Below are 27,174 nucleotides of genomic sequence, written 5' to 3'. Positions count from 1 at the left end.
CTACAAACACAAGTCAGAGGCCAGAGTGCTTTGCCTCCTGAGTCACCGTATAAGACACTTAGAGAAAACCCTACTCTATCTTCCAAAGAACTTACATTCCAAATGTACAGAGGCACCAGTAGACACAGAGGAGCAAAGAAAATATAACAAGTGTAAACTGCTGTTGCTCATCCTGTGCCTCTCCTTGTTTCATAATCTCATGGTTTGGCAAGCACTCAGCTTACTCTAGGCTGTGTGGGTAGACCGGCTTTAGAAACTGAAGAGTAGGAGTGGTACAGGTATGTTTGTGCCTGTATCATCTATCTGTGACTATAGATGATTTTGCTAACTCTGGGGCATGTCAGGTTTTCACTGATCTTGCTTGACAACAGAATTGGTCCCTTGAGTCTCTTTACCCCTCTGCTAACTAGTCAAGCCACCACTGGTTGAGCTATTGTTGCATTACCTACCTGATTGCAGACATACCACACCTGTTGTTGGACTGGTACATAGTACATCTGCAAGATCATAGTACAATAAGACCATAGGATAATTCAGGTTGGATGTGACCCCTGGAGGTCTCCAGTCCCACTTTCTGCTCCTAGCAGGGTCAGATCTGAGGTGAGAGCACATTGTTTTATGTACATGGCAATTAGTGATATGTTTTAGTGGTGGACTTGGCAATACTGGGTAAACGATTTGACTTGGAAGATTTTAAGGGTCTTTTCCAACCTAAATGGTTCTATGATTCCATATACCTCTGCTTGTTCTGGAAACTCTTAAATCTGGATCCAGACATAATAGCAGGGAGAGAGGGAAGGCAGTCTGATCCTTGAAGAAAGCCATCTGAATTCACCATTGGTGTTTTGATTGACACATATCTAAGGTGAACGCCATCTACCATTCTTATGATATACATGGAAATACACTTTACATTGTGGGCAACAGATGTTCCAGGATTTGTGTTATGAGGTAATAGAGAGTAAGACATAAAAGAAATTTTCCCCAACTTGTATATCTTAATTCCAAGAAAACCTGATGCTGCATCAAGTTATACAGAACCAGAATCTTAACACATTATGTTAGTAAAATTGGATCCTTCTGGGGAACAGAAGAGACAAACAGGAATTATATTTGGAAAATCATGTTATCGAATCATCCTGTGCTGACTGACAGATAGTGAAAGACCTATATTAATAAATTATATTTGTAAATTATACTGAGGGTACATTTCCAGAAAATACAACTATTTTCATAACTCTTGTACATGCTGTCTGGGAGTCATGACAGGGGTGATGGTAGACTAACTGGATACACGAGGATCTGAGCAAGCAGTTAAAGTGATGCATTTTATTCATAGGTTCAAAAGTATTAATTCAGTCAGCAAGACATTAATAAATTATCACAGGAAACTAAACAGATTATGATGTAAAATGTTACAAACAGATAAATATTATTCTATTCCTTGGTACTTTTAATCAGTAAATATCACAATATTTTATAAAGAGGCATAAGATATAATCATTATTATACCAAATCTGTAAACAAAATAAATTAGGTGAGAGTTCTCTGACAGGGTAAAATTTGCTCATGATGATTTTTCCCTTACATTCATTTTGGAAGACCAAAGCTTTCCTCACTAAGGGTGTTGGGTTTTGTTGGGTTTTTTGTTGGTTTATGTCTCTGGTAGTTTTGATTTTGTTGTTTTGGGGCTTTTTTGAATCATAGGGTAATATTTGCTTCTTGCAGAGTTCACACATGGAGATATTTTGATACATTCATTTTCACAGCTCAGCTGATACTGGGCGTCTTGCCATATATGTATAGCTGGCAAACAGTTAACCGGTTATTATACCAGCATCTGAGAAGTTAAAAGACAAAATAAAAAATGTTATGTTACTAAACTGAGCAAAAATTTCCACAAATGTAAAATAAACAACATTTAAGAGTCATGTCCAATAGACTGTAAAATGTAATAATTTAGTAGATTTCTAAATTGTTATCACTGTTTGAGTCTTTAGACTCTAAAAAGAAGGTGGAATTCTAGCTGAAAATATAGTTACAATTTGTAGAAAAGGAGTCCATTTATAAAATGGTAACTCTTTTGAAACATGTAATTGTTTCTGCAAGAGAAATGTGTATAGCTTGGGTCTCAGTGATCTTGATATAAAAGGGTGTGTGCTAGGGTCCAAAAAAAAAAAAACTGTGTGCTTTTTGACATTATTCTGAACAAAATATTTTGGAGAAATAGGGCCACAAGTATACATAAAAATAAGGCTTTTAAATATTGTAATGAAATGCTTTCAATAATAGAAACTTCTCTTTAAAAATTAATGGCTTTCATCATTGACACAGACACTAGGGAATCCATTGTTTCGGTAACTGCAGTTTCTCCTCAGTGTGAAAACTTCGGAAGTCAGTGACAGTGCTCTACCACTAAGTCAGAAAATCCATTATTAGAGGTGAGAAGTGCAAGACGCTTCCTCAGTCTCTGTGTTCTCTGCTAGAATACCAAGCAACGCTTCCCACTGCAGTCAGCAAGATCAGATTTTTGTGATCTGCGCAGCAGTTCTCCAAAAGCAAGATTAGCTGTCATATAATAACAACAGTGACGCACAATCTGACAACAGGCAGCCTCCAGGTGAAGAGTTTGTATTGTTACCGTCTCCCCTACTAATCAGTTCTTTACAGTACCGAGATATAAAGGAAGCTGAGAAGGAAGGGGTAAACCAGCACGCAGATAACTATACAGTAGAAAAAAATATCAATAAGAGATAGAAAAAATACTGGAAGCAGCTTTGAGGAGATAATAAAATTGTTAAAGAGCATTTACTGTTAATAGCCTGTGTTTTTCATGACGCTAATGGGCAGTTAATTACTTTTGTTGTAATTGAAACGTATGTCACAGCAATAATCTGTGCTTCCGCTGATCTAAAGCTATTGTTCAAGTCCACGTTGCAATCAGTTCTCAAACAATGCTTTCTTTGTCAGCAACACAGAAGTAGAATGATTTCGATTTCTTCTCTTGCAAGATTTAGACCTTGGAGAACCCACAGTTCCCCTCTGTACTTGCAGATGGTCTGTTAAATACGCCCATCTGGTTATACTTGTTTCCTTTGGTTATACTTACTTTTTTTCTAAAAACAAAACCGAACAAACACAAAAACAAACAAAAAAAACCCAACTCCGCCCTAAGAAAAAAAACACGATCCACCCTCTCTCCCCAAAAAACAAATCAAAACCAAAAGAAAAAAAAACACGAAGGAAAAACTCAAACCCAACAACTGACCAACCACAAGTTACTGCATAAGCAGCAGAACTAATAACGTTCTGTTCCGTATGGGTTTGCACCCTGTGTCTTTACACTACAGTAGTCCAGGCATCAGCTCTTTGTCCTGCATTTCCTCCTTCCATCTCCCCTGCAATTTGATTTCCTTCTCTCTCCCTGCATCAATTCTAGCCATTTGCCTTGTGTGATCCCCTCCCCCGCCCCCATTTAGTCTCTTCACCTGCCTCTCTCCCCTGTATAAACTGCGGCTGCCTTGGAGCAGCATATATGCTGGATTAGTTTACATTGCTATTTTGCATATTCCAGGTAGGACTGTGTAGCATGTCACAAATATTAATTAATTGATCCTTAAGAATAACCCTGCTCCATATATATATATGCTGTTATTCCTATTACAGACAGGAAAGTTGTTCTAGTTTATCCTTGGTTAGTTATAGCTTGGTCAAGTTTATGCTTTGCCAATTCTCTATTTGCCTTTTCCCTGACTAACTGTTAATTTGTTCTTTTCTGGATGTAGTGTATGTCCAAAGCAGCTATTGTTGTCTCACTGACAGGGATTGTCAGAGCTTAGCCAATTCTCATTATTTTATCACAAGCCTTGTGATATCTAATCGTTCCCTTGCAAGCACAGTTCCTGGGTTCGGGTGATTTGAATTACTTGAGAAATTCACCATTTGTTTATGATAACAAGTTATGGCTCAATAAGCTAAAAAGCTGAAAATTGTGATGGCAGGAGTGAAAATTTTCAAAACTGGGTGAAAACAAAAGCACGCGTACTTTTTAAAAATACAACTCTTTTAAAGCATCTGTTCCTCGTGATGTCAAGGGGTCTGTCTCAGGTTCATCATTTAAAATACTGGTATGTGTAAGACTGCAGAAGCTACAGACCATTTCCCACTTTGGAAAAGGGGGTTGGCCTGCAGAAAGCAAATCACTCAGAGAAGGCTGACATTTTCTGACCACAGATTCAAACACTGCTAAAGCACCATGGAAAAAATATATAATTGGAATTATAACCACATGTGCAGTGCTTTAATGCAGATAACAATATGCTTTTTACTCCTGTAGTTTCTGTATGTGATCCTTCCTTCCTTTCCTTTCAAGAAGATGCTATGAATGCAGGATAGGGTATTCTTTTAGCTTCCAGAAGATATTAGAACTAGAGTCAAGACAATAATGTTTCCTGAGACATTGTTACAATGTGTTTGCAATAACCCTGGTTACTTCATGCATTATTAAAAAGAGCATTGTGGAGCACTCTCAAAACCATAAACATTCCACTTTGTCTTTATGCATTCAGATAGAAAAAAAATTTAATCTGGCATAATTAGGAGATAAATTTAAGTTTGTGCTTACTGGAATTCAGCTAACACTAAGTAGAAAACATTCCTTTACCTGAAAGAAAACTAGCAATATTTTATATAGCCCTTTCCTTCCAGGAAGGTTCTTTTCCATTTCATAAGCAATTAAAAACAATTATGTTAATGGCTGTGATCGGAACAATTAATGAGAAATGCAAATGGTTACCTCAGATGCCAATAGTCTAATACAATGTCATGGAGTATTCATAGAATAGAGAATGATTCCACCCCCATTTTTACTTAATACTATTGCATCCATCAGACATGATGCCTTTTTAAGCTACAGCACCTGATGTTGAGAAGTTGGAATCATCTCTGCCATCTATGGAGGTCTCTAGTCCAACCACCTGGTCAAAACAGGTCCTGCTAAATCAGGTTGCTCTGGGCCATGTTGAGTTTTAAATAGCTTCAAGTATGTAAATACCATCATCTGAGCAACCTGGTTGAGTTTTTTCACTACATTTACATTTAAAATGTTTTCATTATCTTGACTCAGAAACTTCCCATGTTCTAATTTCTGTGCATTGCTTCTTGTCTTTCTACTGTGCACTTCTAAAGGTGTCTGTTTCAATCTTCTCTGCATGAGACAGCAGAGAAAAGATAGAAGATTTTCTTCTCCTCTGCCACTTGAGCAAACCCAACTCTTTTAGCTTCTTCTCATGTGTCCCTGTCTTTAGTCCCACAACCAATCTTGGTGGCTCTCCACTGGGCTTGCTCCGGAATGTCCTTGTCTTTTATGCCCTGAGGAGCGCAGAAAAGCTCCAGGTGCTCCAGATGTGTTCTCACAAGTGCCAAATGGAGAGGAAGAATCCCTTTTTCCTGCTGGCTGAACTCTTGCTAATACAGTCTTGGCTGTAGCTGACTCTGTAGAAGAGCACACTGCTGTTGGCCTACCATGACCCTCAGGTCCTTTACAACAAAGCCCCTTCCACACAGCCAGCCCTGTTGCATGGAGTTATTCCAGCCCAAGGGCAGGACTTTGTGTTTGCCTGTCCTGAACTTCAAAGCTGCTATCAACCCATTTCTCTAGGCTGTCTCAGCTCCTCTCGGTAGTAGTTCTGTTCTCCAGTGATTTGACTGCTCCCAAAGATCAGGTACCACCTGCAAAGTCACCCAAGAGATAGCACCAAAAATTTGGGTTTCAATGAGATTTCAGCAGTTCAAAATCAGTGTGCCATTTTGATAACCTGTTCTTATCTATGATGCTTTACATCAGCTATTACATTTCAGCAGGAAAGCTCATATTCATGTCTACTTAAAGTTAAACCTCTTTGCCTCCAAAGTTAAGCTTGCCTTGAAAAATGGATTGGCATAGGCTGAGCTTCTGTTAAAATTCTACTTTACAGTGAATAGACACACGCTGGAAATCAGATGAGGGAAAGGTGAACTAAGTCTGGACCTCACCAGTTTGCAGTTTTTCCTGGAGTGTATTAGTTTTGTTTTACTTTATCTATTTTAAAGTGATTAAAGGCCAGTTCTGTCTTTTTTGTTACTTATAGAGAAAAAAATGTTTGAAGACACTGCAAGTTTTGCCTGAGCAAAATCCTCAATGTATAATAACTGATTTTGTGCCACTGAAATCACTGAGGGGTCTGCCTTTGTGTTAAGCGTTGTGTTAAAAAATTGTCTCCTAGTTCCAGGTAGCAGGTTAAGAAAAGCACTGAAACATTTACAGCCCCCCCCAAAAAACATTCAACCCCAGGAGCTTCATGTTTCATGGGTTGTGACCATCTTCAGTAACAACAGAAAGTATCAGTAAGAAAGTTAACTGGGACTGCTGTGTACAAATCAGATCACTGATAATCAAGAGAGGTGTGTGGGAATGGGAGCAAATGCAGAGAGCCTGCTATGTGCATGGAGGCTCCAAGAGCGTGGATTATTTTGCTTAGTCAAATGAAGGTGTAAAGGAGATATTATTCTGTGTAAATCATTACAGAAAAAGGACAAGTGCTGTTCTTCCAGCTAGAAGTATACATAAGATCAGACATAAACAATTGAAGAGAAAACCACATTCTGATCATTAAGCCAGTTATTTCTTAAATTGTTAATAACTCCCGAGGGGTCTAGCAAAGGGCTCAAGGCTGGATTGTGAAAGATCAGATTTTTAAACACATATTTTATTATTAATTCTATATTTATTCAATACATTATCAGAAGAAAATCCCCACAAAAATTCTCACATTATGCAGATTTACCGCTGGCAGCAGCTCAGCTCCTCCATGACAAAGGAGCAGAATTATCTGTAATTACCAGCTGTGTTAGCCTACCAGTGGCTCATCACCTTTAGTGAAAACCAGTAAATATACAGTGAAGCTCACGGTGACAATGAGAGAAGTTGATTGTTCCCAGCTGGATGGTTTGGATCCAGGAGATAAAAAGGTAGTAACACAAGAAGTTTGAGAAAACACTGCATTAGTGAAACCAGCTGACTGAGAAGCTGCTCTGTTAGTAAGGGAGGAAAGGGAATTAATTGCTTTTGAAATGAAGTCTGATATATCTGAAGTTTGATAAATGGCTTGTATTATTTGGTACCTGTGAGAAGCTGGTCACAGTTCACAACAGCCTTCTTGGAAGTCTCTGATGATTTTTGTATGGGCAGTACTGCAGTATTCACTGATGTACATATACAAAGTAGAATGCCATGTTAACCAAATAAGCAGTTGAATCACACACCCTGTTCAGTGTTTCAGATTTTATGTGGCAATCTAGGGAATGACAGAAAAAAGGCCATTTGTTTGGCTCTAGTGTCAATCTACCTGCATCTAGTAACACTCTGAATTAGCAATTATGTACCAATAACACTAGTGCAATCAAAACTTTCAGCCAAGTATTACATGCTAGGGCCCATCACAATCCTCGGTCTATACAGTTTTTGCCTTGTCATTTCTCTCAAAGGCAGCCTGTGGCTATTTCCCTTTCCCCATGATTTGCCTCACTGGCAATACAGCTCAGTATAGCCACATATACTGGCACTTGTGCAATTCCAGTCAGTCCTTTGAAGAAGTTTGTCTGCACTGTCATTTTTGGAAGGCAATTGGTTGCTTAGACATAAATTTTATTACTTTTAACTCCCATGAAACTAGGCTCAGGCTTGTATTTCCAGAACGGGTTTTGTGGATGAAGAGATAAACTGGCTACAGAAATAAAAAGTTAGAGTCACTGGGGAGCTGAAGAGACCATGAAAGGGGACAAGACCATGACTCTGAGATGCCATGTAATGCGATCCTTTTGGAAAGCGTGAACAATGGAGTAACAGGGAATAACTGAGGAGGTGAGACAGATCACTTTGGCCAGCAACTTTTTGATCAAAAGGGCAGTGTAGACACCGCACTTCCATGCATGAGGTAACTTCCCACTCTTGATTTTTAATTTAGACTCTTAATTTTGCAGCATTATCACAAGAGGAGCTGGAGATTTCAATCCTCTTTATTTAACACCTATTCTCAGTTTTCTGTTTAAATTTTGCTCCAGTCCTAATAAGCTATCTTTTTCTTTTCATGTATTGAATGCATCATGTGAGACACAGGAGACCTACACCCTACTGAAGGGGAATATTTTTCATTTTACACCTCAAAGCCCTTTACAAACTCTCATTAATTGACATTCCTTCCACACCCCTGCTGAATAACCCAACACAAATTGAATGTCACACTTGAGATCTCTGTGTGTATCACTTGGTCCTCTGAGTGTAGGAGTGAGCCAGATCCCACTGTGCGTTAAAATTTCGGTGAAGGATTCGTGACAACCCCATGTGCAGAATCATCACAGAACATTTATTCTTTAAAGAGAGCTGTTGTCCAGGCAGATGCTGCAGAGAAATTTCCAAAGCAAAACAGGGCTCTCCCAGAGAAGATACCAGAATCCTGACTATGGGAGCTTGGTAACTGAAAACAGTTGTTTTTTTTTAGCACTGTACTTTCCACTCTGAAAAACAAAATTATGTTTATCTAGTCCCCACTCCTCTGACTTCTAATGAGCCCTCCCTTTCAAGCTCCTTTCCCCAGCAACTTTTGAATTGGCTCCCCTTGAAGCTGTTTTCCCTGTCTTGTTCTACCTCCAAGCCAGGGAGAGTGAGAGGTAAAGAGTCTACCACAGCACAGTAAGACTTCCAGAGTACACTAATGAGTGGGGCACCAGCCTGGGACATTCGTGGTGTTTTGGATCTTTGCATTAAGCTGAGTGTTGCTACTCGTATTAACCATCTTGAGTACCTGGTGTTTCTGAAGCAGAACCTGATGTGGTGCTTGCTCTATAGCCTAGAAGAAATTGGAATCTGCATCCTACAACTGCAGTTCGATCATGGAAGAGCAGTTTAGGCTGAGTTTTTGAGAAGATGAGGCAGGGCAGTAAAGGGAGCACCTGCAGCTTGGAATCATAGAATCATAGAATCAATTGGGTTGGAAAAGACCTCCGAGATCATCAAGTCCAACCCTTGGTCCAACTCCAGTCCCTTTACTAGATCATGGCACTCAGTGCCATGTCCAATCTCAGTTTAAAAACCTCCAGGGGTGGTGAATCCACCACCTCTCTGGGCAGACCGTTCCAATGACTGATTACTCTCTCTGGAAAGAATTTTTTTTTCTGATATCCAACTTAAATTTCCCCTGGCAGAGCTTGAGCCCGTGCCCCCTTGTTCTATTGCTGAGTGCCTGGGAGAAGAGAGCAACCCCCACCTGGCTAGAACTTCCCTTCAGGTAGAATGTAGAGCTGCAGATCTCCACCTCTGCTTGGCTGCTAGCTCTGGCTTCCAGAAGTCACCCCACAACTTGTGCAGGTTTATCTGCTGGACACAGCCATTATTAAGAAATCCTTTCGTGAGCAACATACAAAGGCTCTGCAGTCTTTAACTGCTCATCAGGTCACAGTTTTGGGAAAGCATGTATCAAAATGACCCTGAGATTAGCTCAGTTGCTTAAAACTAGGTTGTAATAATGCCAAGGTCATGGGTTCAATCCCCTGTGTGGGCCATTGACTTTAAGAGTTGGACTCGATGATCCTTGTGGGTCCCTTCCAACTCAGAATAGTCTGTAATAATAAATTAATTATATCACAGCATGGTTTCTGTAAATGCTGGTAGATAGGATAGACTGCTGGACTTCTGCATTAGACTGAGACAGTATGCCTAGAGAATGATTCAATGCAACCAAACTGTGAAATATGGTTGTTTCTTTGAAATGTGGAGGTAAAGAAGGATCCTGAGAATGTGCCAATCAAGGTAAATTTATTAACAAAAACATTACTGAAATTTTCAATCATGTTATGCAATTTACTCAGGAAAAAAATATGCAGCACATCCTGAATATCTTACTTGGCCTCAAATAAAGCAGAGTTCAATTAATTTCACAGTTACTGCTCCCTTATGAATGACACTTTCTGTACGTGTTTCCATTCATGTTCCGTATGTGGACATGAGTTTCAACATGTGGCATTGCTTCCCCATTCCTTCCAGGTCAATGTGGAGATTTGCCCTCTATATAAATCACTACTAAGGCATTCAGCTCCTTGCAAATGCCTAGCTTCCTTTCTCCAATAGTGCCTTCTAGGATTGGGCTTCCTGCCTTTTACTTTGCTTGATATCCTCCCTGAAATCTGTGTTGCCAATGCACTTTGTTACCTTAGAGCTGTTCAGGCTTATAACAATCTTCATGCTTGGAAAAGTTGCATGGTACCTGGGCTGAATGCACATTCAATTCTATAGATTTGTTCTGCATAGATATTGGGCATTTTAAATTCTGGATTTTTCATGATGCAGAGTTGGTGTATAGAGATGTTGTTCTAAGTATAATACTTTACCCCAAAAGATTTTCTGTGGAGACACAGCCTGTCTCTCAGAATATGCCCTGCCAGGAAGCTCTGCAAGCAGAACCTGATAGTGTATTTAATCTTCCATACCCATTCCTGCAATCCATACATATTAAAATTGCTTTTAAATGATGATGGAAAGGGCTTGAGTTTTGCAAGACAAACATTAGTACAACTGTGAAGTTAGTCAGAGAATCAAGTATGTTTTTATACACTGCTTTAAGTAATCATCCCTCCCTTTGACTAAATACGTGCTTCCTTAATTCAAAACAAAAATTTCTGCAGTAGGGCAACTCCTCGCTGAGACAAGTTTGGAACTGTCCCTGCATGTTTAGCTCGGGGGAACGAGGCTCTCTCTTGTCTCGCTGCAATCTGCTTCCCATGGCGATTCCTGTCTGCTCAGATATTGAGGATGCACAAACAGAATGAGTCACTGCCAGCTCTGGAAACTGCTCGCCATCTTTTTAAGGCACCTGTGGCCCTATAAAGCTCTTTATGGAGAATCCACACGTTAGTTATCTGGTGGGAACACCTGCCACGCAAATTGGAGGTTGTGGCATCATAATATGGCGAAATCCCATCAGAAAAGTAAGAAAGCCCAGACCTGCACAGCCTCTGCCTCTGCTGCTAATTGCTTCTCCCACCCCGCTCCAGTGCCCGGGAATGCGGAGCTGGAGTGAAGCAGCCGTGACTGACACGGTCCGGCATTGGGCTCACAGCATCGCGTATTTAAACGCCGATGTACGACTCCAACTCGCTGGCTGCTGCCGGTTTACATTTCCAAACTTAATTCCTTATGGAAGGCGGGCCGGCTGCTCACCGCAGGACTCACTCTTCAGGATCTCCGACAAGACACCTGGCTGGTTCTTCCACTTACTTCCCTGCCACTCCCACTGCCAAGCCTCTTCCAGCCCCGTCTCAAGACCTGCGGGCTCACAGGATGGGCCATGCTGGAAGGGGCCGCAGTGGGTCACCTGATCCAACCTCCCTGCTCAGGCAGGGCCGTCCCAGAGCACACGGCACAGGACTGCGGCCAGATGGCTCTCGGCTATCTCCAGTGATGGAGACTCCACACCCTCTCTGGGCAATCGGATCCAGTGCTCGGTCACCGCACAACAAAGAACTTCTTCCCCAAGTTCAGGCGGAACTTCCTGCGCATCCCTCTCTTCCCGTTGCCATGAAAACACACGCACAGCCATGAACCCCCCGCCAGTTGTCCACGCTTCAGCCTAAAGGTCCGACTCGCACCGGTGCAGCCCCATGGCTGTTTTCCGGGATCCCATTCCAGAGGCCGCTCCCCATGCCCAACACATTCCCCCTCCATTCCCGGGACGGGCGCGCGCCCCCGCGGCACTTCCTGTCAGGCGCGGCGCGGGCAGCCCCGCGAGGGCCCTGCAGTTAAGGGCGGGCGCGGCACCGCCCCCTCCTCTTTGGTGCCGGCTGCCATCTTGTGCGCACGCAGGTGAGCGCCGGGGCCGCGCCGGGGGGACGTGGGGACGGGTTTGGGGACAGGGACACTCGGAGCCGGGGCTGCAGGGATGGGGCCGCTCCGGGGGGACGGGGTCGCTCCGGGGGGTCGGGGCCGCGGGGATGGGGGTGCGGCGATGGGGCGGCGCGGGGGCCGTGAGCTCCGGCTAGGGTGGCACGGCGCGGCCTTCTTAGGGCGGCGCAGGGTGGACTGTGGGGGAGCGAGGAGGCCGCGGGGCGGGTGACCGGGCGGGCGGCTGCTGAAGGATGCAGGGACGGACGGACGGATGGATGGATGGATGGAGGGAGGGAGTGAGGAAGGGGCCGGCGGGGCCCCGCCGAGCGACAGCACGTGGCGGCAGGCCCGGACAGGCCCCGGCTGCAGCAGCTGCGGCTTGCGCGCCTTGTGTTGGCCGTAAGTGTGGCAGTGGAGATCCTGCCTTCTGAATCCCTCGCGGGGAGAGGCTGAGAGAGTGAGGAGCAGCCGATTTCACAGAATGTACCTAGTTGGAGGGCGTTTTTGACAGGAGCACGTGGCGGGAGCATGAGGCAAACGGCTGAAGTCAGAATGCGAAGCTCAGAGTGGATCTGAGGGGGGAAATGCCCGTCGTCAGAACAGCCAGGCCTCCAGACAGGCTGCCTGGGAAGGCTGTGCAGGAGGGTCTAGAGGGGAAGTCTTAGAAGGAGTGGCTGAGGTGCCCTGGGAGGCTTCCTCATTACGATTTCTCAAAAGTGGACGTGGAGGGGCAGGGTGTGGTGACCAGTGACAGGACCCGAGGGGAATGGCATGAAGCTTTGTCAGAGGACGTTTAGGTTGGATATCAGGAAGAAGTTCTTCACTGAGAGGGTGGCTGGGCACTGGAACAGGCTCCCATGGGAAGTGGTCACAGCCCCAAGCCTGCCAGAGTTCAGGAAGTGTTTGGACAATACTCTCAGGCACACGATGTGATTCTCGAGTTGTCCAGTGCAGGGCTAGGAGTTGGGACTCAGTGATCCTTGTAGGTTCTTCCAACACAGAATATTCTGTGATCCTTAAAAGATTTCAAGACCTGACTGGACAGAGCCTGGTCTGATCTCAGGGTAGACCATTTTTTAAGCAGGAGGGTTGAGCTGGGTGAATTGCCAGCATCCATTCTGACCTGAGTTACCCAACGGTAACTGCTGTTGATGTCTGAGTGAATAACATTGCCTGGATAGACCCAGCAGTTGGGCAGCAGTGTCATTCTGAATAGGCCTAAAGACTCAATTTTTCTGCAATACCTGAAAATACCATGGAGTTTCGTTGAATGAACTAAGTTTTGAATAATTTGCCTTTGTTTTTCCAGTAATCGGCCAAAATGACGAACACAAAGGGAAAGAGGAGGGGGACGCGTTACATGTTCTCAAGGCCATTCCGCAAGCATGGTGAGTACACCTTACCGTAAGAACACTGTATCAAGTTACTGAGAGTCCCTGAGCAGCATTTGTAAAACAATGGCTTGTCCCAAAGGATTTCTGACAACTTGGGCTAAACACTGTAGAACAGTATGCGAGTAAACTCTGAGCTCTTACTGCAAATGCACCAGTACTGTGGTGGCTTGCCAATAGTAACAATGTTAATTCTGTCAGTGCTTGAAAATTAATTTGAAGGTGAGAAAAATATTTTAACAGTACTTAAAACATACAGTTTTTACCAACTCTGAGCGATAAGCAGTGTTAACACATGCGTTTATAATGAAATAGTAAATAGTTCAATGCCTTTTCAGCTTTGGCATTAGGAATATAATTAAGTCTGGTTTTTCTTTAGTTGGACTTTTTTAAAAAAAAGTGATGATTTGATTTTTGAGGTATTTCAGAAAATCAGATGCATGATCTGTGTCTCCTATTCTTCTTTTATGTGTGAATGTTAAACACTGGGCTTCATAAATATCCAAATTTGTATCTTAACAGGAGTTGTCCCTCTGGCTACCTATATGCGGATCTACAAGAAGGGTGACATAGTTGATATCAAGGTACTTTCTGCAGTGCTGCGTCATTAAAGCTAAAGCGGTGTAATCTTCTTCAGTCTCCATTTCCTTGGGGAGGTCTTTTCGTTACTTAGGTCATGTATGTCAGCACAGTTACCCACTGCTCACTTTTGGAGCAATACTGGAATGACAGTGCTACTGAACCAGTCATGACATTTCAGTGTTAGGTACTGGATAATGTGGGATTTTTCAGCTATAATTTGGCTGATGGCTGTGTTCAGCTGAAAAACTTGAGTAAAAGATGCCATAATAATGCTCAGGTTGCTGCGTGATGCCTTCTGGCACTGCTGCCAGAGGATCCTCAGGTGTCACTTCAGCAAATGTTCTGTCTTGCCCTACTTGAGCCTGCTCTTCAGAAGAGCTGTGATTTATGGTGGGGGAGGTCATAGTTGCATCTCTAAAATAAGTGTGTACAGGGATGATGATTGCAAAACTATATTAAAACTAGAAACCAAGAAATAAATGTAAGGATCCATCATATATATTAATACAGGGCAGAAAGTGAAGCAGCATTTCCGTCACTTGGTACTTTTTAGAATTTGTCTTTTTAAAATCAACTGTATTTTCAAAATTAGATTGCAGTGAATCTGAAAGCCTTTCACCAAGGATTCCTACTTCATTGGATCCTTTGGTTTCATTTGGAATGCTTTGTTCTTGTATTAGTCACACGGACGGTGGTGCATCATTTGCTTCTTTGGCTCTTGGAGAGTGCACTGTTCAGAACTGAAATTTCTTGATGCCCTGGGAGCTTGATGATGAATGTCTCTTGTGATTGCTTGCTCTTGCTGAAAGCAAAGTGATCAGTCATTTCACCGACACTGAAAGCAACCAGAATTGACATAGCAAACTTTAGTAGTCTTCAGATAAATAAATGCATGATTATAAATTTTAGTGTATGGATAAAATAGGAGTATCTTGAAATGAATCTCAAATAATTTGAAACATACTTTAAATTACTGTTGAAAGAAAAATCCTTCATGCTACCTTTTTTTTCCTTTTTTTTTTTTGTTCCTCCTTTTTTTTTCCTTTCTTGTTTTACTTCTTAACAGGGTATGGGTACTGTCCAAAAAGGCATGCCCCACAAGTGTTACCATGGCAAGACTGGAAGGGTATATAATGTTACTCAGCACGCTGTGGGCATCATTGTTAACAAGCAGGTTAAGTAAGTAAATCAAATTCGGTGTATTGAAACTTTACATTTGGGAAAGTTGATCTGTAACTGCACCCTCCTTTCACTTTGCCAATTAGACAGTTGTTGTCTTGATTGGTCATTCAAGGTGGGTAAAGTGTATTTCCTTTTTACAACCCAAGCAAATGATTCTCATTTGACTTGGATCCTGTCAGAGGAAACAATTTTTATTTTTCTGAGCAGCACTTTAAATGACATTACGTAACAGGGTTTTTTCAGCAAAACCTTCATGTTGGTACTGAAGTCCTTTTCAAATATTAGTTTGTAGCTATATCCAGCTGGATTTTGTGCAGTTCAGTCAGAAAAGGACAAGTTGTTTTTTTTGTTCCAGGAACTGGATTGGAGTACATGGATAATAAAATTATTTTTTGTAGGCTCTGAGGCTAAAATGTATTCTCCACTATGTTAATTTGAAATTGTCATCACATTGCTATATATTAGTAAGCTTTTAGTTAAATAAGTTATATCTGATGTGCATCTGCAGCTGTGTGTTTTGAGGTAATTGAGCTTACGGAATTACTCATGTAAGGGCTATAAATTGAGATTTAAATGACCTTTTTTCAATTAAAAACTTGATTCCTTACTCTAGGGGCAAGATTCTTGCCAAGAGAATTAATGTGCGCATCGAGCACATTAAACATTCCAAGAGCAGAGACAGCTTTCTGCAGCGTGTGAAGGAAAATGAAAGGAAGAAGAAGGAAGCAAAGGAAAAAGGCATTTGGGTTCAGCTGAAGCGTCAGGTAATGTTTCTGTCAGGTTGCAGTCCTTCTGAGGCAGGTTACTTAGTTGTTTTGAGTTGCAGTGGCAGTAACACCGTGTGTCTGCATCAGAGCTGTCTGGTCTGTTTGGTGCCTGAACAGAACTGCACTTCTGGAATGAAAACTGTAGTCTTGGCTGTGAACCAAGGGACAGATGCTTCCTGTTCTGTTGCTGATCTGCAGCAGCAGCTCTGTATGATTTATTTCTAGGATCAGTAGTGTCTTTGGTTAAGTTGAATTTTTAGTTGCAACAGGTTCTGTTGTAGCCCTCGAAGCAGAGAATTAATAAACTTCAGAGAGGAAATAGTGGCTGTTACTTCTGGAATTGCAGGGTACATCACTCAATGTTCATTGGCTGGTGAGTTTCAGAGTGAAACGTAGGGTTTTTAGTTCAGCAGTGAGAGTCAGGCACTTTCTGGCAGATCATTTTATTACTGATACTCCTTGAATCAAATTTTAGAGACTAGGAATGATAAAGTTGCTGTAATGTTCATAGAATAAGGCATTAAAGGGTTATCAGAATGTATTTTCTTTAATGTTGCTTTTGAGCTTTGGTGCCATGAGTCTTCTCTTTTGTTTTTCTGTTTACAGCCTGCTCCACCAAGAGAAGCACACTTTGTGAGAACTAATGGCAAGGACCCAGAGCTGCTGGAGCCAATTCCCTATGAATTCATGGCATAATGCACGTTCACAAAAATAAATTAAAGATTTGGTTTTGGACAAGTGTATGTAATTGTGGCTGATTCATTTAGGGTGTTTTTGTGTTTGAACAGATGCTTTAGAAACCCTTTTTATGAAGTTTATTTATTTAACTTGCATTACCATGATGCTTAGTCATTTAATCATTGGCAGCTTTTGCTGACGAGTTTAGTCATTTGTATAGACTGTACATTGTGGGAACACTGAAATTTGCTGGTACTTAGTAATGATCAAGAGGTAATATGAGAGGACATGGAATATTTCACCAGAAAACTTAAGAATATTTACCAAGAACTGTCCAGTGTCACTGGAAGGTTTAAGTTTTTTGTAAGAAGATAGATAATGGGTTTCAGATTACATCGATACAAGCTTTTGGCTAAGAGGCCTTATAAATACTGAGGAATTCTGGAAACCCTTTTCCAGAAACAACCTCTGGGTTTGGTGTTTCACCATTGTAAATTTTAAAAGAAGCATATTTAAAATGTTTAAGCACTCTTTAAGAAATAGTGATGGTGTAGAAACAAGGCTTTAATTCCAAAGCTGCCAGCGTTTGTATTTTGATTTTTAATATTTTAATTGACTGGCATAGCTGAACACTTGCATGTTGGATGTTCTAATGCATTCCTCTCATCCCAGATTTATTGATACCTCTTAAAAGCCCAGTGCGCCCTGTGCAGTACCAACCAGTGCTGGTTTGGTGAGCTTTGTTTGAAATAGTGCGTGAAGCTTGCTAGAGACTGCTGAAGGTAATGTCCTTGGTCAGCCCTGAAAATGCATAAACTCAAGCTTAATTGTAGTGTAGATACAGCTAAATAATACTTCACCTTTTAGTGTTATATCAGACATTGTTCAGTTACCTTGAGTAAGTGATGTAAAACTAATGTCTACACGTGGAGAGTAAAATACTAGAGAAGCAAGTAGCCTCAAGCCATCTGTAGGTATTGACTGGTGCAAGTTACTGAACAGTGAATTGCAGGGCAGCTGGTGAGTTTGGGACTAAGAAGTGGAGAGATAAGGAGGTTTGCTTTTTACCTAATGCTCAGTTGTGGGAGTTTCCATTCTTGTGGAATGTAGCTTTTGTACCTTGAATTCATAGTCTGGCTTGGCCTGGTGCTTAAGGGTGACAGGCTTTAGGTGCTGGAGTTTTGAAAGTTCCAGCAAGGAGATGCTGTGTTTGAAGTTTGTCCAAGGTCCCACGTTGGAAGATGGAGCAGGCTGTATAGATGGAATGACTTTGGAAGTGAGTTGAAGATGGAGCAAAGCTTACCGTTGCAGGCTGGTACATGTCACTAGTGCTGTATTCTGACACCATATATATGGGACATGGAGTGCATCACCATCTCTGGAAGCCCTCACTTGCCGCTTATGCACTTGGCTTTTATGGGCTTTTCTTGGAGCAGCTAAATCTGTGTACTAAAACCTCCATCAGCTTCTTTGGCTTGTTTTCCATAGTAATTTAAAACTGGTATCCGCCTCCCAAGATAAGCATCGTTTTCCACTAGGCTTTGTGTCTGTAGGAATTAAGTGGGAGGCTTTTTGGATATGATCTTTGGTGATGGTATTTTAAATTTGCCTGTCATGCATGCATGTCTAAGCTATTTTGGTTCTGTGTTTGGTTTGTACTCATTTGTCAAAATCGCAGTGGATAGTTGTAGCAGCATGATGAAATGATTAACATCATAAGTGGTGCATAGTTCTAAACTTTTAAGTTTATTTTCAGCTATTTGGAATAGTAAGACTGGACAGCATTACAGTGGTTTTGTTTAAGAGCTGTGCTCCCAGAGGTGCTGTGCATTGCAGCAGTTCTCTATTTAGTGTCCATGTTTTTAAGGTCACTATGCCAACAGTAGTTGGACATAAAATGCGTATTTGGAATCTGTGTGTGGGCTGGGAAGAAAAAGAGGGAATGCTTTCCATGGTCAGGATTCCCAGAAATGACCAAAAATGAAGTTGTGTTTGTACAGGAAGAGAGTACTTTTGGTATTTTTTTTTATGTTTGGACAAATTAACTGAGGTGTGGGTTTACAGACAGTACCTGTTGTACTCGGTGCAGCAGTGGTGGTGGTTTTCATGGTCATCTGAGGTTTGCAGAAGCACAGCTCAGACTTTCACAGATCTCAGTACCTGCTACTGAGATTTGCTTCCCGTGTGTTCAGCTGCCCTGTTTTTACACAGTCCTGACAAAAGAGGGAGATCTGTGAATTGGGAAAAGTTGTTGAAGAACTGACTGTTCGGACATCTTCAGTCATAAGATGAAACCATGAGGCATGTTTCCTTACAGAGTTTGGAGTCACAAGTTCCAACTCGCTCTGGAAGGGGTTTTTCACACTAGACCCATGAGCTGTAACAAGTTCTCTCTGGTCTTACTCTGAGGCTGGGCCTAGTAAGTAAAAACCGGGTGTTAATTCGCAGATTTCACAGCAGTTCACAATTCAAAGCTACAGGTTTTTCATCTAACTGGGAACACCTTGAAGTAGCAGAATTCTGGAGTCCTTTTTAGCCAGGTTCACAGTGTCTTCCAGTTCTCTTCTAGTGCAGAGACTTTGTTATCCCAGAGCTGGTGGACACGCTGTCTCTATGCAACATGCAGAGAGTGGATTGCTCTGGAAGTACAGCAAGCTGTTCCAATTCAGTGTAGTGCTTTGTGTCTGTTCCAGGGAGCCTAATTAGGAGGTGGGGACTGAGCTCTTTCCCTCTTACCTCCTCCTTTACTGCCTCAAACCTGCCAAAAGCCCTGCCAAAATCTCCTGTTGTCTTCTAGAGAAGCAGCAAGGAAGCTGCCTTCTGAGCTGTCAGCTTTGTTTTTTTTAGCACATCGGCAACACCAGGATCTGAGGTTTTCTGAGGATTGCGTAGGCATTGTTGGGAAGGTCAGTGAAAGAGCAGAAGGGACTGGGCAGTGGGAAGAACTGTGTCTGTGCAAAGGGGCTGTGGGCTGTGGACCCCAGGAGGGAGCAGGTGAATGGTGCACACCTGAGTGGGGCAAGGAATTTGTGGGTGCCTCCATCCCTATTCATGGTGGGAGACAGGTAAGCAGCTGCCAGGAGGAGGTATAAACAATTCATGTTTTTATAATCTTCCCACTGTATGTATTGGTTGGGGTAAAATGTCTTGATGTTCTCTCCTTTGTTTCTGTCAGTGCAATCCTGAACTCAGCATATTTACAGCCCTCATGATCTAAAAGATGGGTGGCATCCCAGACCCAGATCTGTGCTGGAGTGTCAGCAGGGGATGGCATCTAGGGGATTCCAATACCTGTGCACATACTTTCCAGAAAAAGTGGCCTTGCCTATCCCACTATGGGCAGGCCAGGCTCATCTTGTCCTTGCAAGGACTGCAGGACACTGGATTCCTGTAGGTCAGGCTGTGTGGTGAAAGACATGGTTAAACTGGGCCCATCACTGGATAGAACCTCACTACTCAGGTGCAGGTAATGTCTCCCACAGTGCTTGTGGTATGGAAGTCACAGATCATGGGCTTTTTCTGTCCATGCATCTGCCTCAGTGGATGTACTACCACGGTCTATATAAGAATCAAGTTATAGCTGCTGGAATTTACACAGTCATAACCATTCTTGCTCAAGCATTGAATAGGAACATCACTCCCACCAACAGCACCCATACAGCTCAGGAACTCTGAAAAATACAAAACTCTTGATGAGGTTGCTGATTTCATTTTCTGCTATCTGGAAGAAGAGGCTTTGGGTGATAGCCCCTGGGCCCTCAATCATCTTTCTGTTTGTGCCCACTACAAACAGTTTAGCCATTGATCAGCAGGAATTGGGGAATATAAGGAATAGCTGCAGTCTTGCAGTCTTGAAAGTGGACTTGTGCTCCTGTTGGTTCATGGGAGAGTGGTGAAGCCCTGGCAGCTCACAGCAAAGGTTCTTATTAGTGCTACTCCACATGGAAAAGCTTTGTGCCTGTTGCTAGCGATCTCATGGTCCTGCCAGTATTAAGCCCAGAGCTTCTAGCTGACTTCACAACATTAGCAAAGACTTCCAGGAAAACTGCATTTGGTTTCTTAAGAGAAAAAAGAAGAGCTCCAGAGGCTCTCAGGCTGTCTTCCCTGCCACAATTACAGGATTAAGCCACCTAGTTTCTCCCCAAAAAGTAACTGCTGTTGAATGTTAGCAGAGCTTGCAATAGGGATGTGGGTCAGGCAGCAGCATGGCATACCTGGCACTGAGCAGTGTTGCTGTAAGAGAGTGATAGATTATAAGGATAGGGGCATGGACCATCTGCATAGGATGTATGAAAGTACCCCCTGGCACTTCCAAGTGGGACCTGCAGAGCTGAGAAAGCAAGAACTCTTTGGAATAGCTTTGAGGCTCAAGTATCCGAGGGATGCTTAATCTGCAGAAAGGGGACTACTAATCTGAGCCCCAACTGCTTCAATTTACTGAGGTGCTCCTATTGCACCTGGATAGATGTTAATGGAAAGATAGCCTGTCACATCCTGGATGTTAATTCTGTCATATGGTGTCCTACCTGGGCTTGTACACTGTTCTCTCTGTGCTTGACCATCACCATTTGCCCTTTGTGGGTCCTCTCAGCAGCAGAAGAGGCAGCATGAGTTCTACAGCTGCCCAGAAAGGAGCAGCTCCCCAAGTTTTGGGAACACTGGTTGCTTAGTCCTACTGTTTTCACAGCACAGTGCCTGGGAACCATCTGCCTGGAATGGACTTGTTTCAGTAGCATTTTCAGAGGCACACTGAATGTACTCTGAGAGCTCTTTTGTAAAGAGATATATAAAAATAGCTTGTGGTGTATCTGTGAAGGAGGCCAAAGACAAGCCATCCTGTGACAATGGAGAAGATGACAATAGCAGGAACCTCTGGAAACCGAAAGCTCTTAGTGATAGGAGAGAAATCTTCTTTACAAAAGAAAAGAGCTCACTGACATGATGGGGAGTGAAGTAGAAATTTTAGAGGCAATCAGTTTTTGAGGTTAAAAGGGTCCTAGGTGTTACCATAGGGGTTCTTAGGCCCTAGAGTAACACACATAAACAGCACTTCTGCCCTGCTTTTGTATAGATACTACTTTAATTGATAGTCTTAACTACTGTGAAGTTCAACAAATAGCAGTGTGGAACTGCCATTAGCAGAACATTTCTGGGGCACGGGATGGGGGTGGTGGGGGGTGGTGGTGGGTGAATCTTTAAACCAGGCAGAGCGCTGGCAGAGGGGTGTGTGGTCTTCTGGCTGCTGCAGGGCAGAGAGCTTGAGCTATGCCTCAGCTTCCTGCATGAACTCTGTGCCAGTGGGAAGCAGAGAGCAGTTCCTCCCCATCCCTGTCCTCACAGTGCCAAGGGTTCACTTTCCTCAGGAACACCTTTTCTCTGGTAGGCCAGAGCTGACAGCATTATTTGGTGCTCTGATTCTGAGTTTTCTTGTCACTGGAGGCACTGGGGCTGAGGATATCCAAAGAAATGGATGGAAGGTCAGGCACTACGGCTCTTGCAGGGATGTAGGGAGAAAGTAGGAGGGTGGACAAGGGGAAAGTGTGGAAAAATATGACTTGTCATTTCCTGATCTGCTGAGAGCTATATTGAAGGTGGGGGGAAGGTGACCTAGGGCAGCGCCGGTGCTCAGCCCCACCACTGCTAAGGTTCACCTCAGCTGCCTGTATGTGGGCATCCAGTGCCACCTGGGCTGCCCTGAGGCATCAACCCCAGGACCCAGCATCTATGATGGCTCCATCCTTCAAAGTCATGAGATCACTCCTTTTGAGTGCCAACCACTGGACTCTTCTGTGTTGTATCCTGCTGGCATGTGTTAACTCCCTGATAAAGATTAAAGCAGCCTCTGAATGCATTATTTATCTTGTAAGCATGCTTACAAAGCAGGGCACAGCAGAAGCAGCTTTGCTGCAGCCTGGGCAACGGTTTGCAGAGACTGAAACATCCCCACAGCTGCTCGTGGGTTTGAGGCTCATTCATGGGCAGCTCATGGTGGAGCACCTTTCTTCTGTGAAACTCTCCCACTTCAAAACCCCAAAGGGCCCAATCAAGACTGCTTGGGTTTCAGGGCTGGCTGTTGCTTGATCCAAGCTGGGATTTCAACACTGGCTGTGGAGGGATGTATCCAGGTGCAGGAAACAAAATAGTCTGAGGTAAAAGAATGAGTAATTTCCTTTCTTTTGAGATTCAGGTCCTTTGCTGTAGGGAGGGTGATGCGTAAAGCTGGAGCCTGTTGCAGTGGCTGGGGCTGGTGTGAAAGTGCACATCCTAGACCCAGTGAGGCTTCTGCTGGCATCTGCTCCCTGCCTCAAGCAGGGGCGATGCACAGCAGGGTGTTGCAGTGCCTGGCCCAAACTTCGGCCACAGGTTGAATGGGCTGCCTGGGGTGTCCCCAGCCCACTGGTGTCTGCGCCCACCGGGACCACCCTATGCCCTGGGAACGGGGAGGGTGGTGAGGAGGAAGGGGCAGGGGTACAACCAGGGTGGGCAGCGGGGGGATGCCACTGAAGGGCAAGGGGGGAACGGCCGGGTGCTGGCGGCTCACCGGGGGCGGTGCCGCGGGGAGGGGGGCGGTGCTGCCGATGGAGCGTTTAAAAGCTGCCGTGTGGGCTGCTGGCTGAGCTGAGCCGGTCCGAGTCCTCCGGTTGCCGAGCCGCCTCTCCCATGCGCCTGCCGAGCATGTCCCAGCCCTTCCTGCTGGCGCCCATCGCCGAGTGCCCGCCCGTTCCGCCTGGCGCCCAGGTCCGCCTGGCCGTGCTGGGCGCCCGCGGCGTCGGCAAGAGCGGTGAGTGCTTGGAGTGCCGGGGCTGCCCATCCACTGCCCCTACCCCTGCCCTCCCTCCGTCCGTCCCGCCTAACGCGGCTGCTCTGTATTTCAGCCATGATCGTGCGGTTCCTGACGAAGCGGTTCATCGGGGACTACGAGCCCAACACAGGTGAGGCGGGCGCGGTGGGGCGGGGCGGGCGCGGCGGCCCCGCGGGCGGCTCATGGCTCTCTGCTCCCCAGGCAGCCTCTACTCCCGCATGGTCCATCTGGACGGGGACCACGTCGCTGTACAGATCCAGGACACGCCGGGGTGCATCCAGGTACGGAGATGCTTTGAATCAATCGGTTTGCTCTGCCACCTAAAGGCTCAGCTTTTGAGCCCAAATTTCCTACGTGTCCAGACTTAGTTTCCTGAGACAGAGCTCAGGCTTCCCTTTGGACCCGTTTGTCGGTGTTGTCTATGATACAGAGTTGTACTTTCCCCACCCGATGCCAAATCGGTGCTCTCTGTTATGCTGCAGCAGGAAGACTGTGGGCAGGTGCCGGACTCCCTGTCCAGGTGTGTGAAGTGGGCAGAGGGCTTCCTCCTGGTCTACTCCATCACAGACTACAGCAGCTACCAGTCAGTCCAGCCGCTGTACCAGCACATACGAAAGGTCCACCCAGATGCCAGGACTCCCATCATAATTGTGGGGAACAAAGCAGACCTCCTCCACGCCAGGCAAGTGCAGACAAAAGAGGGACTACAGCTGGCAAATGAAGTGGGCAGCCTGTTCTTGGAAATCAGCACGAGTGATGACTCCCAAGGCGTCTGTGATGTCTTCCAGTATCTTTGCAAGGAAGTCAGCAAACTACAGCATGCCAGCAGCACGGACAGGAGGCGGTCATCCATCATCCCTCGGCCCAAATCTCCCAACATGCAAGATCTAAAGAGACGTTTCAAACAGGCTTTATCTTCCAAAGTCAAATAAATGTCCCAGTGAGATCGTGTGTCACTCAATAGACTTTATTTTTGTAAACTAGTTAATAAAAATCTTTATTTTTGTACTAAGGTCAGCAGTATAGAAGTACGTATGTTGAAGTATTTCCTTGCTGTTTTCTCATTTGACTGGTTGGCTATTTTTAAAAAAACAAACAAAAAGCTACATAGCAACTAAACAGAAGTTGTTGGAGAAGGGGATTTTTTGCCTGGAGTTTTTAATTCCATGCTGTACCGTGCCACTCAAATGATTTTTACTTTGGGGCCTCAGTTTCCTGTTTGTAAAATGGGAGTGATAATGATGTAACTCACCTGCCTTTATAAAGTGCTTGGAAAGCCTTTGGTGGAAAACTTTATAGGAGAAAAAAAAAGATTTATTCAACATGAAAATATAAAACTGTCTGTAAGAATGCTGATTATAACAGGACCGCTTTCCTCCCTCAGAATTGCTGTTTTGCTTGCACCTGTAATAGCCTGAATGCTGATAAGCTCTGGAATGAGTTCCAATTTCTGATGTGCTTTGGTGATCTGTTCCACAGAATTAATCTTTTGAGCCCCAAGCATTTAACAGGAGGATTGCGTTTCTTCTTCAGATTACTGTGGAACAAAGTGCTGAGCAATCGGCAGCAGAGGAGTGTGTGGGATGGCTGTTGCTTTCTCTGGAGATGTGTGATAGGAAGGACTGATGCGTAGGTTCCCTGAACAGAAAATAGCTACATTTATAACGAGTCACATCTTTATCTTCCCCAGGGTAATTTTGTAGCTATTGGAAACAGGTCAGACTTTTTACTCTTGTTTCACATAAGCTCTAAACCATACTGGAGTGGGGTTTATTAACTATTTGCTGGATGTCAGAGCGTGGAATGTAGGTTTTGCTCTTGAGGTATGCCTCTGAAATATGTATGTAAAAAATAAAACTGTTCCATGCTGAGTAGAAAGTGTGGAAGTGGATTAATCTGTGCAGGGGAAACTGTTGTTCCCACTCAAGTGCAACTACAGTAAGATTTTATTTTTTTAAAATCTCACTGATTAAGTCTAAAACCCATTTTCTTCTTTCCTTTTGTTAGGAAAGGCAGGGGCCTGCTGTGCCTTGCAGCTAGTGGGCAGTCTCTCGTTTCTAACCCCTTGGGCTTGAAGCTTTCTGGGCCACCTCAAGTCTTCATCTGCAGATGAAAGTCTTCCTGATGGTGGTAATTGAGGGAAGGGTGACTGAATAAGCTAAAGATTGTGCTTTTAGTGGAAGTATCTGAGGTTTGTGTTAGCACAGGTGTCTTGGGTTGAGCATGTCTTGGTAGGGGCATGGGATGCCAGCAGCATTATTCCCCACCCAGGGCTATGTGCATATGTCAGTCCAGGCGTATGTATCTTCCCTAAAGGCCCTGTGCTGCTCTACCAAATGGAACAGGAAAGCTGAAGGGAGGAAGCTCCAGACCTGCAGGAACAGACTGAAGCTGGGACTGCCAAGTGGGTCCAAAACTCTTGGAGTTAATTCATGTCAAAAACATGGTGACAGCCTGGACAAATCAAAGTACTGTTTAAATGTGTTTAATGCTTGTTTTAACACATGTTAAATATTTCTTTGCTGTGAGAGTTACTCTGCCAGGCCCAGGGCTGTGGACTGGGGTCTCAAGGGGGCAGTGGGGTAGGGGTTGGTGAAAATGAGCACGTCCCTGGCAGAGCTGCACTCACCACATGGGCCACACGTTCATTGGGAAATTTGAAGAGTAAAAAAATCACAAGTGGGATACTTAAAACACGTCATCATCCGGAAACCAGGATAACAATTTTTTTCCAGGAGAAAATACTACTGTAATAGAGTTTTGGTTGTTTTTCAAACTGTAGCTTTCATCTTTGGAAATTGCAAAGCTTGATTTCCTATTCATGCATCTAGTACAGAGTTTCACCAAGCAAGTTGCTAAAGATACTCCGCTCAAACATGGGTGCAAAATATACTAAAAGGGTAGGTAATGTGTACTGGACCTGTCTGCATTGCATCATGGTCCTCAAAGGCCAGGTGAAAAAGCACATTAGGCACTGACTTTGAGTACCTCCAGCTACCCCTGGCAAAGCAGAATCTTGGGCCCCCACCGTGGTACACGAGCAGAGTCTGTGCAGGAGCCAGTGGGCACACGAGGGGCAGGGATGGGCAAGAGCAGGAGGGTAAATACAGTCATTTGCCCAGTTTCTTTTTCTCACGGGGAGAAGCTAAACAGACGACCCTTGCTACGTAGGCACACATGTTCATGTCAAGGTGCAAACTCTCATGTCCCCTCCCTGCACTTCACATGCTGTTGGGCTGCTCTAGACATATGTCAGGAGCAGGATGAGCCTGTCAGCAATGTAATGAGGAATCTGGCTGACTAAAGCATACCCATGTCAGGGAAAGGGGGATGTTCTGACCTGCATCCAGTCTAAAGCAGCAGCTGAATTGGGCTATTCTGGATAGTACTTTTGAGTACAGGTACATAAATCAGGCATTTATGCTGTTTGTCTGAATTTGCCCTGGCTGGCACAGATCTACCTTCACCCAGTTTTCAACCCGGAGGTGATGAGAAAAAAGCAGGAGGAGCCTGCTGGCTCCCACCTCATTTTGCCCCAGCGTTTTCTTCAGTCCTGAGTGAGCAGACAAAGAGGGGCATATCAGGGCATGGAGGGAAAAACTTCTCTCAAGAGCTAGCAGAGGAGCTCCAAAGCCTTGCTTTTCCTGAGTCACAGCCTCTTATGCCCTCCCTACTGAGTAGTTCCCTTCACCAGTATCTAAGCCCTTCATACAGAGGCCAGGGTGGCTTCAGGAGGGTTAGAGGAGCATAACCTGGCCTTTTTCCCTCATCAGAGGAAAATATGCAACTGCTTCCTTCCTCCCACCATCTCCGCTATGAAACAGAATCACAGCAATTTTCCCTGACAAGACAGATGAG

General features: G+C 44.2%; 2 protein-coding genes and 1 non-coding gene across 4 annotated transcripts; all 3 read left to right on the top strand.

Moving 5' to 3' along the window:
• The first annotated feature begins 11,828 nt into the window (after nt 1–11,828).
• Nucleotides 11,829–16,579, top strand: RPL21 (ribosomal protein L21). The gene is made up of 6 exons (XM_071553504.1): nt 11,829–11,893; nt 13,224–13,302; nt 13,828–13,889; nt 14,954–15,066; nt 15,683–15,833; nt 16,443–16,579. The coding sequence occupies exons 2-6, from the start codon at nt 13,236–13,238 to the stop codon at nt 16,530–16,532; spliced, it is 483 nt and encodes a 160-aa protein (XP_071409605.1). The 5' UTR covers nt 11,829–11,893; nt 13,224–13,235; the 3' UTR covers nt 16,533–16,579.
• LOC139681127 (small nucleolar RNA SNORA27) lies at nt 15,127–15,259 on the top strand. Its single transcript, XR_011699475.1, has one exon. It is a non-coding gene; the product is annotated as a small nucleolar RNA SNORA27 (small nucleolar RNA).
• A 6,563-nt stretch (nt 16,580–23,142) lies between the features above and the next one.
• On the top strand, nt 23,143–25,188 carry RASL11A (RAS like family 11 member A). Of its 2 annotated transcripts, none has more exons than XM_071571232.1 (4): nt 23,143–23,295; nt 23,390–23,446; nt 23,518–23,597; nt 23,802–25,188. In XM_071571232.1, exons 1-4 carry the CDS (start codon nt 23,175–23,177, stop codon nt 24,246–24,248), a joined length of 705 nt encoding a protein of 234 aa, XP_071427333.1. In that variant the 5' UTR covers nt 23,143–23,174; the 3' UTR covers nt 24,249–25,188. The 2 variants fall into 2 exon arrangements, with proteins under 2 accessions (XP_071427333.1, XP_071427325.1); XM_071571224.1 differs by having other exon boundaries at nt 23,799–25,188.
• The last annotated feature ends 1,986 nt before the right edge of the window (nt 25,189–27,174 follow it).

Source organism: Pithys albifrons, chromosome 1, assembly GCF_047495875.1.
Source record: "Pithys albifrons albifrons isolate INPA30051 chromosome 1, PitAlb_v1, whole genome shotgun sequence".
In the NCBI taxonomy this organism is placed as follows: domain Eukaryota; kingdom Metazoa; phylum Chordata; class Aves; order Passeriformes; family Thamnophilidae; genus Pithys; species Pithys albifrons.
This window is presented reverse-complemented; position numbering and strand designations above follow the sequence as displayed.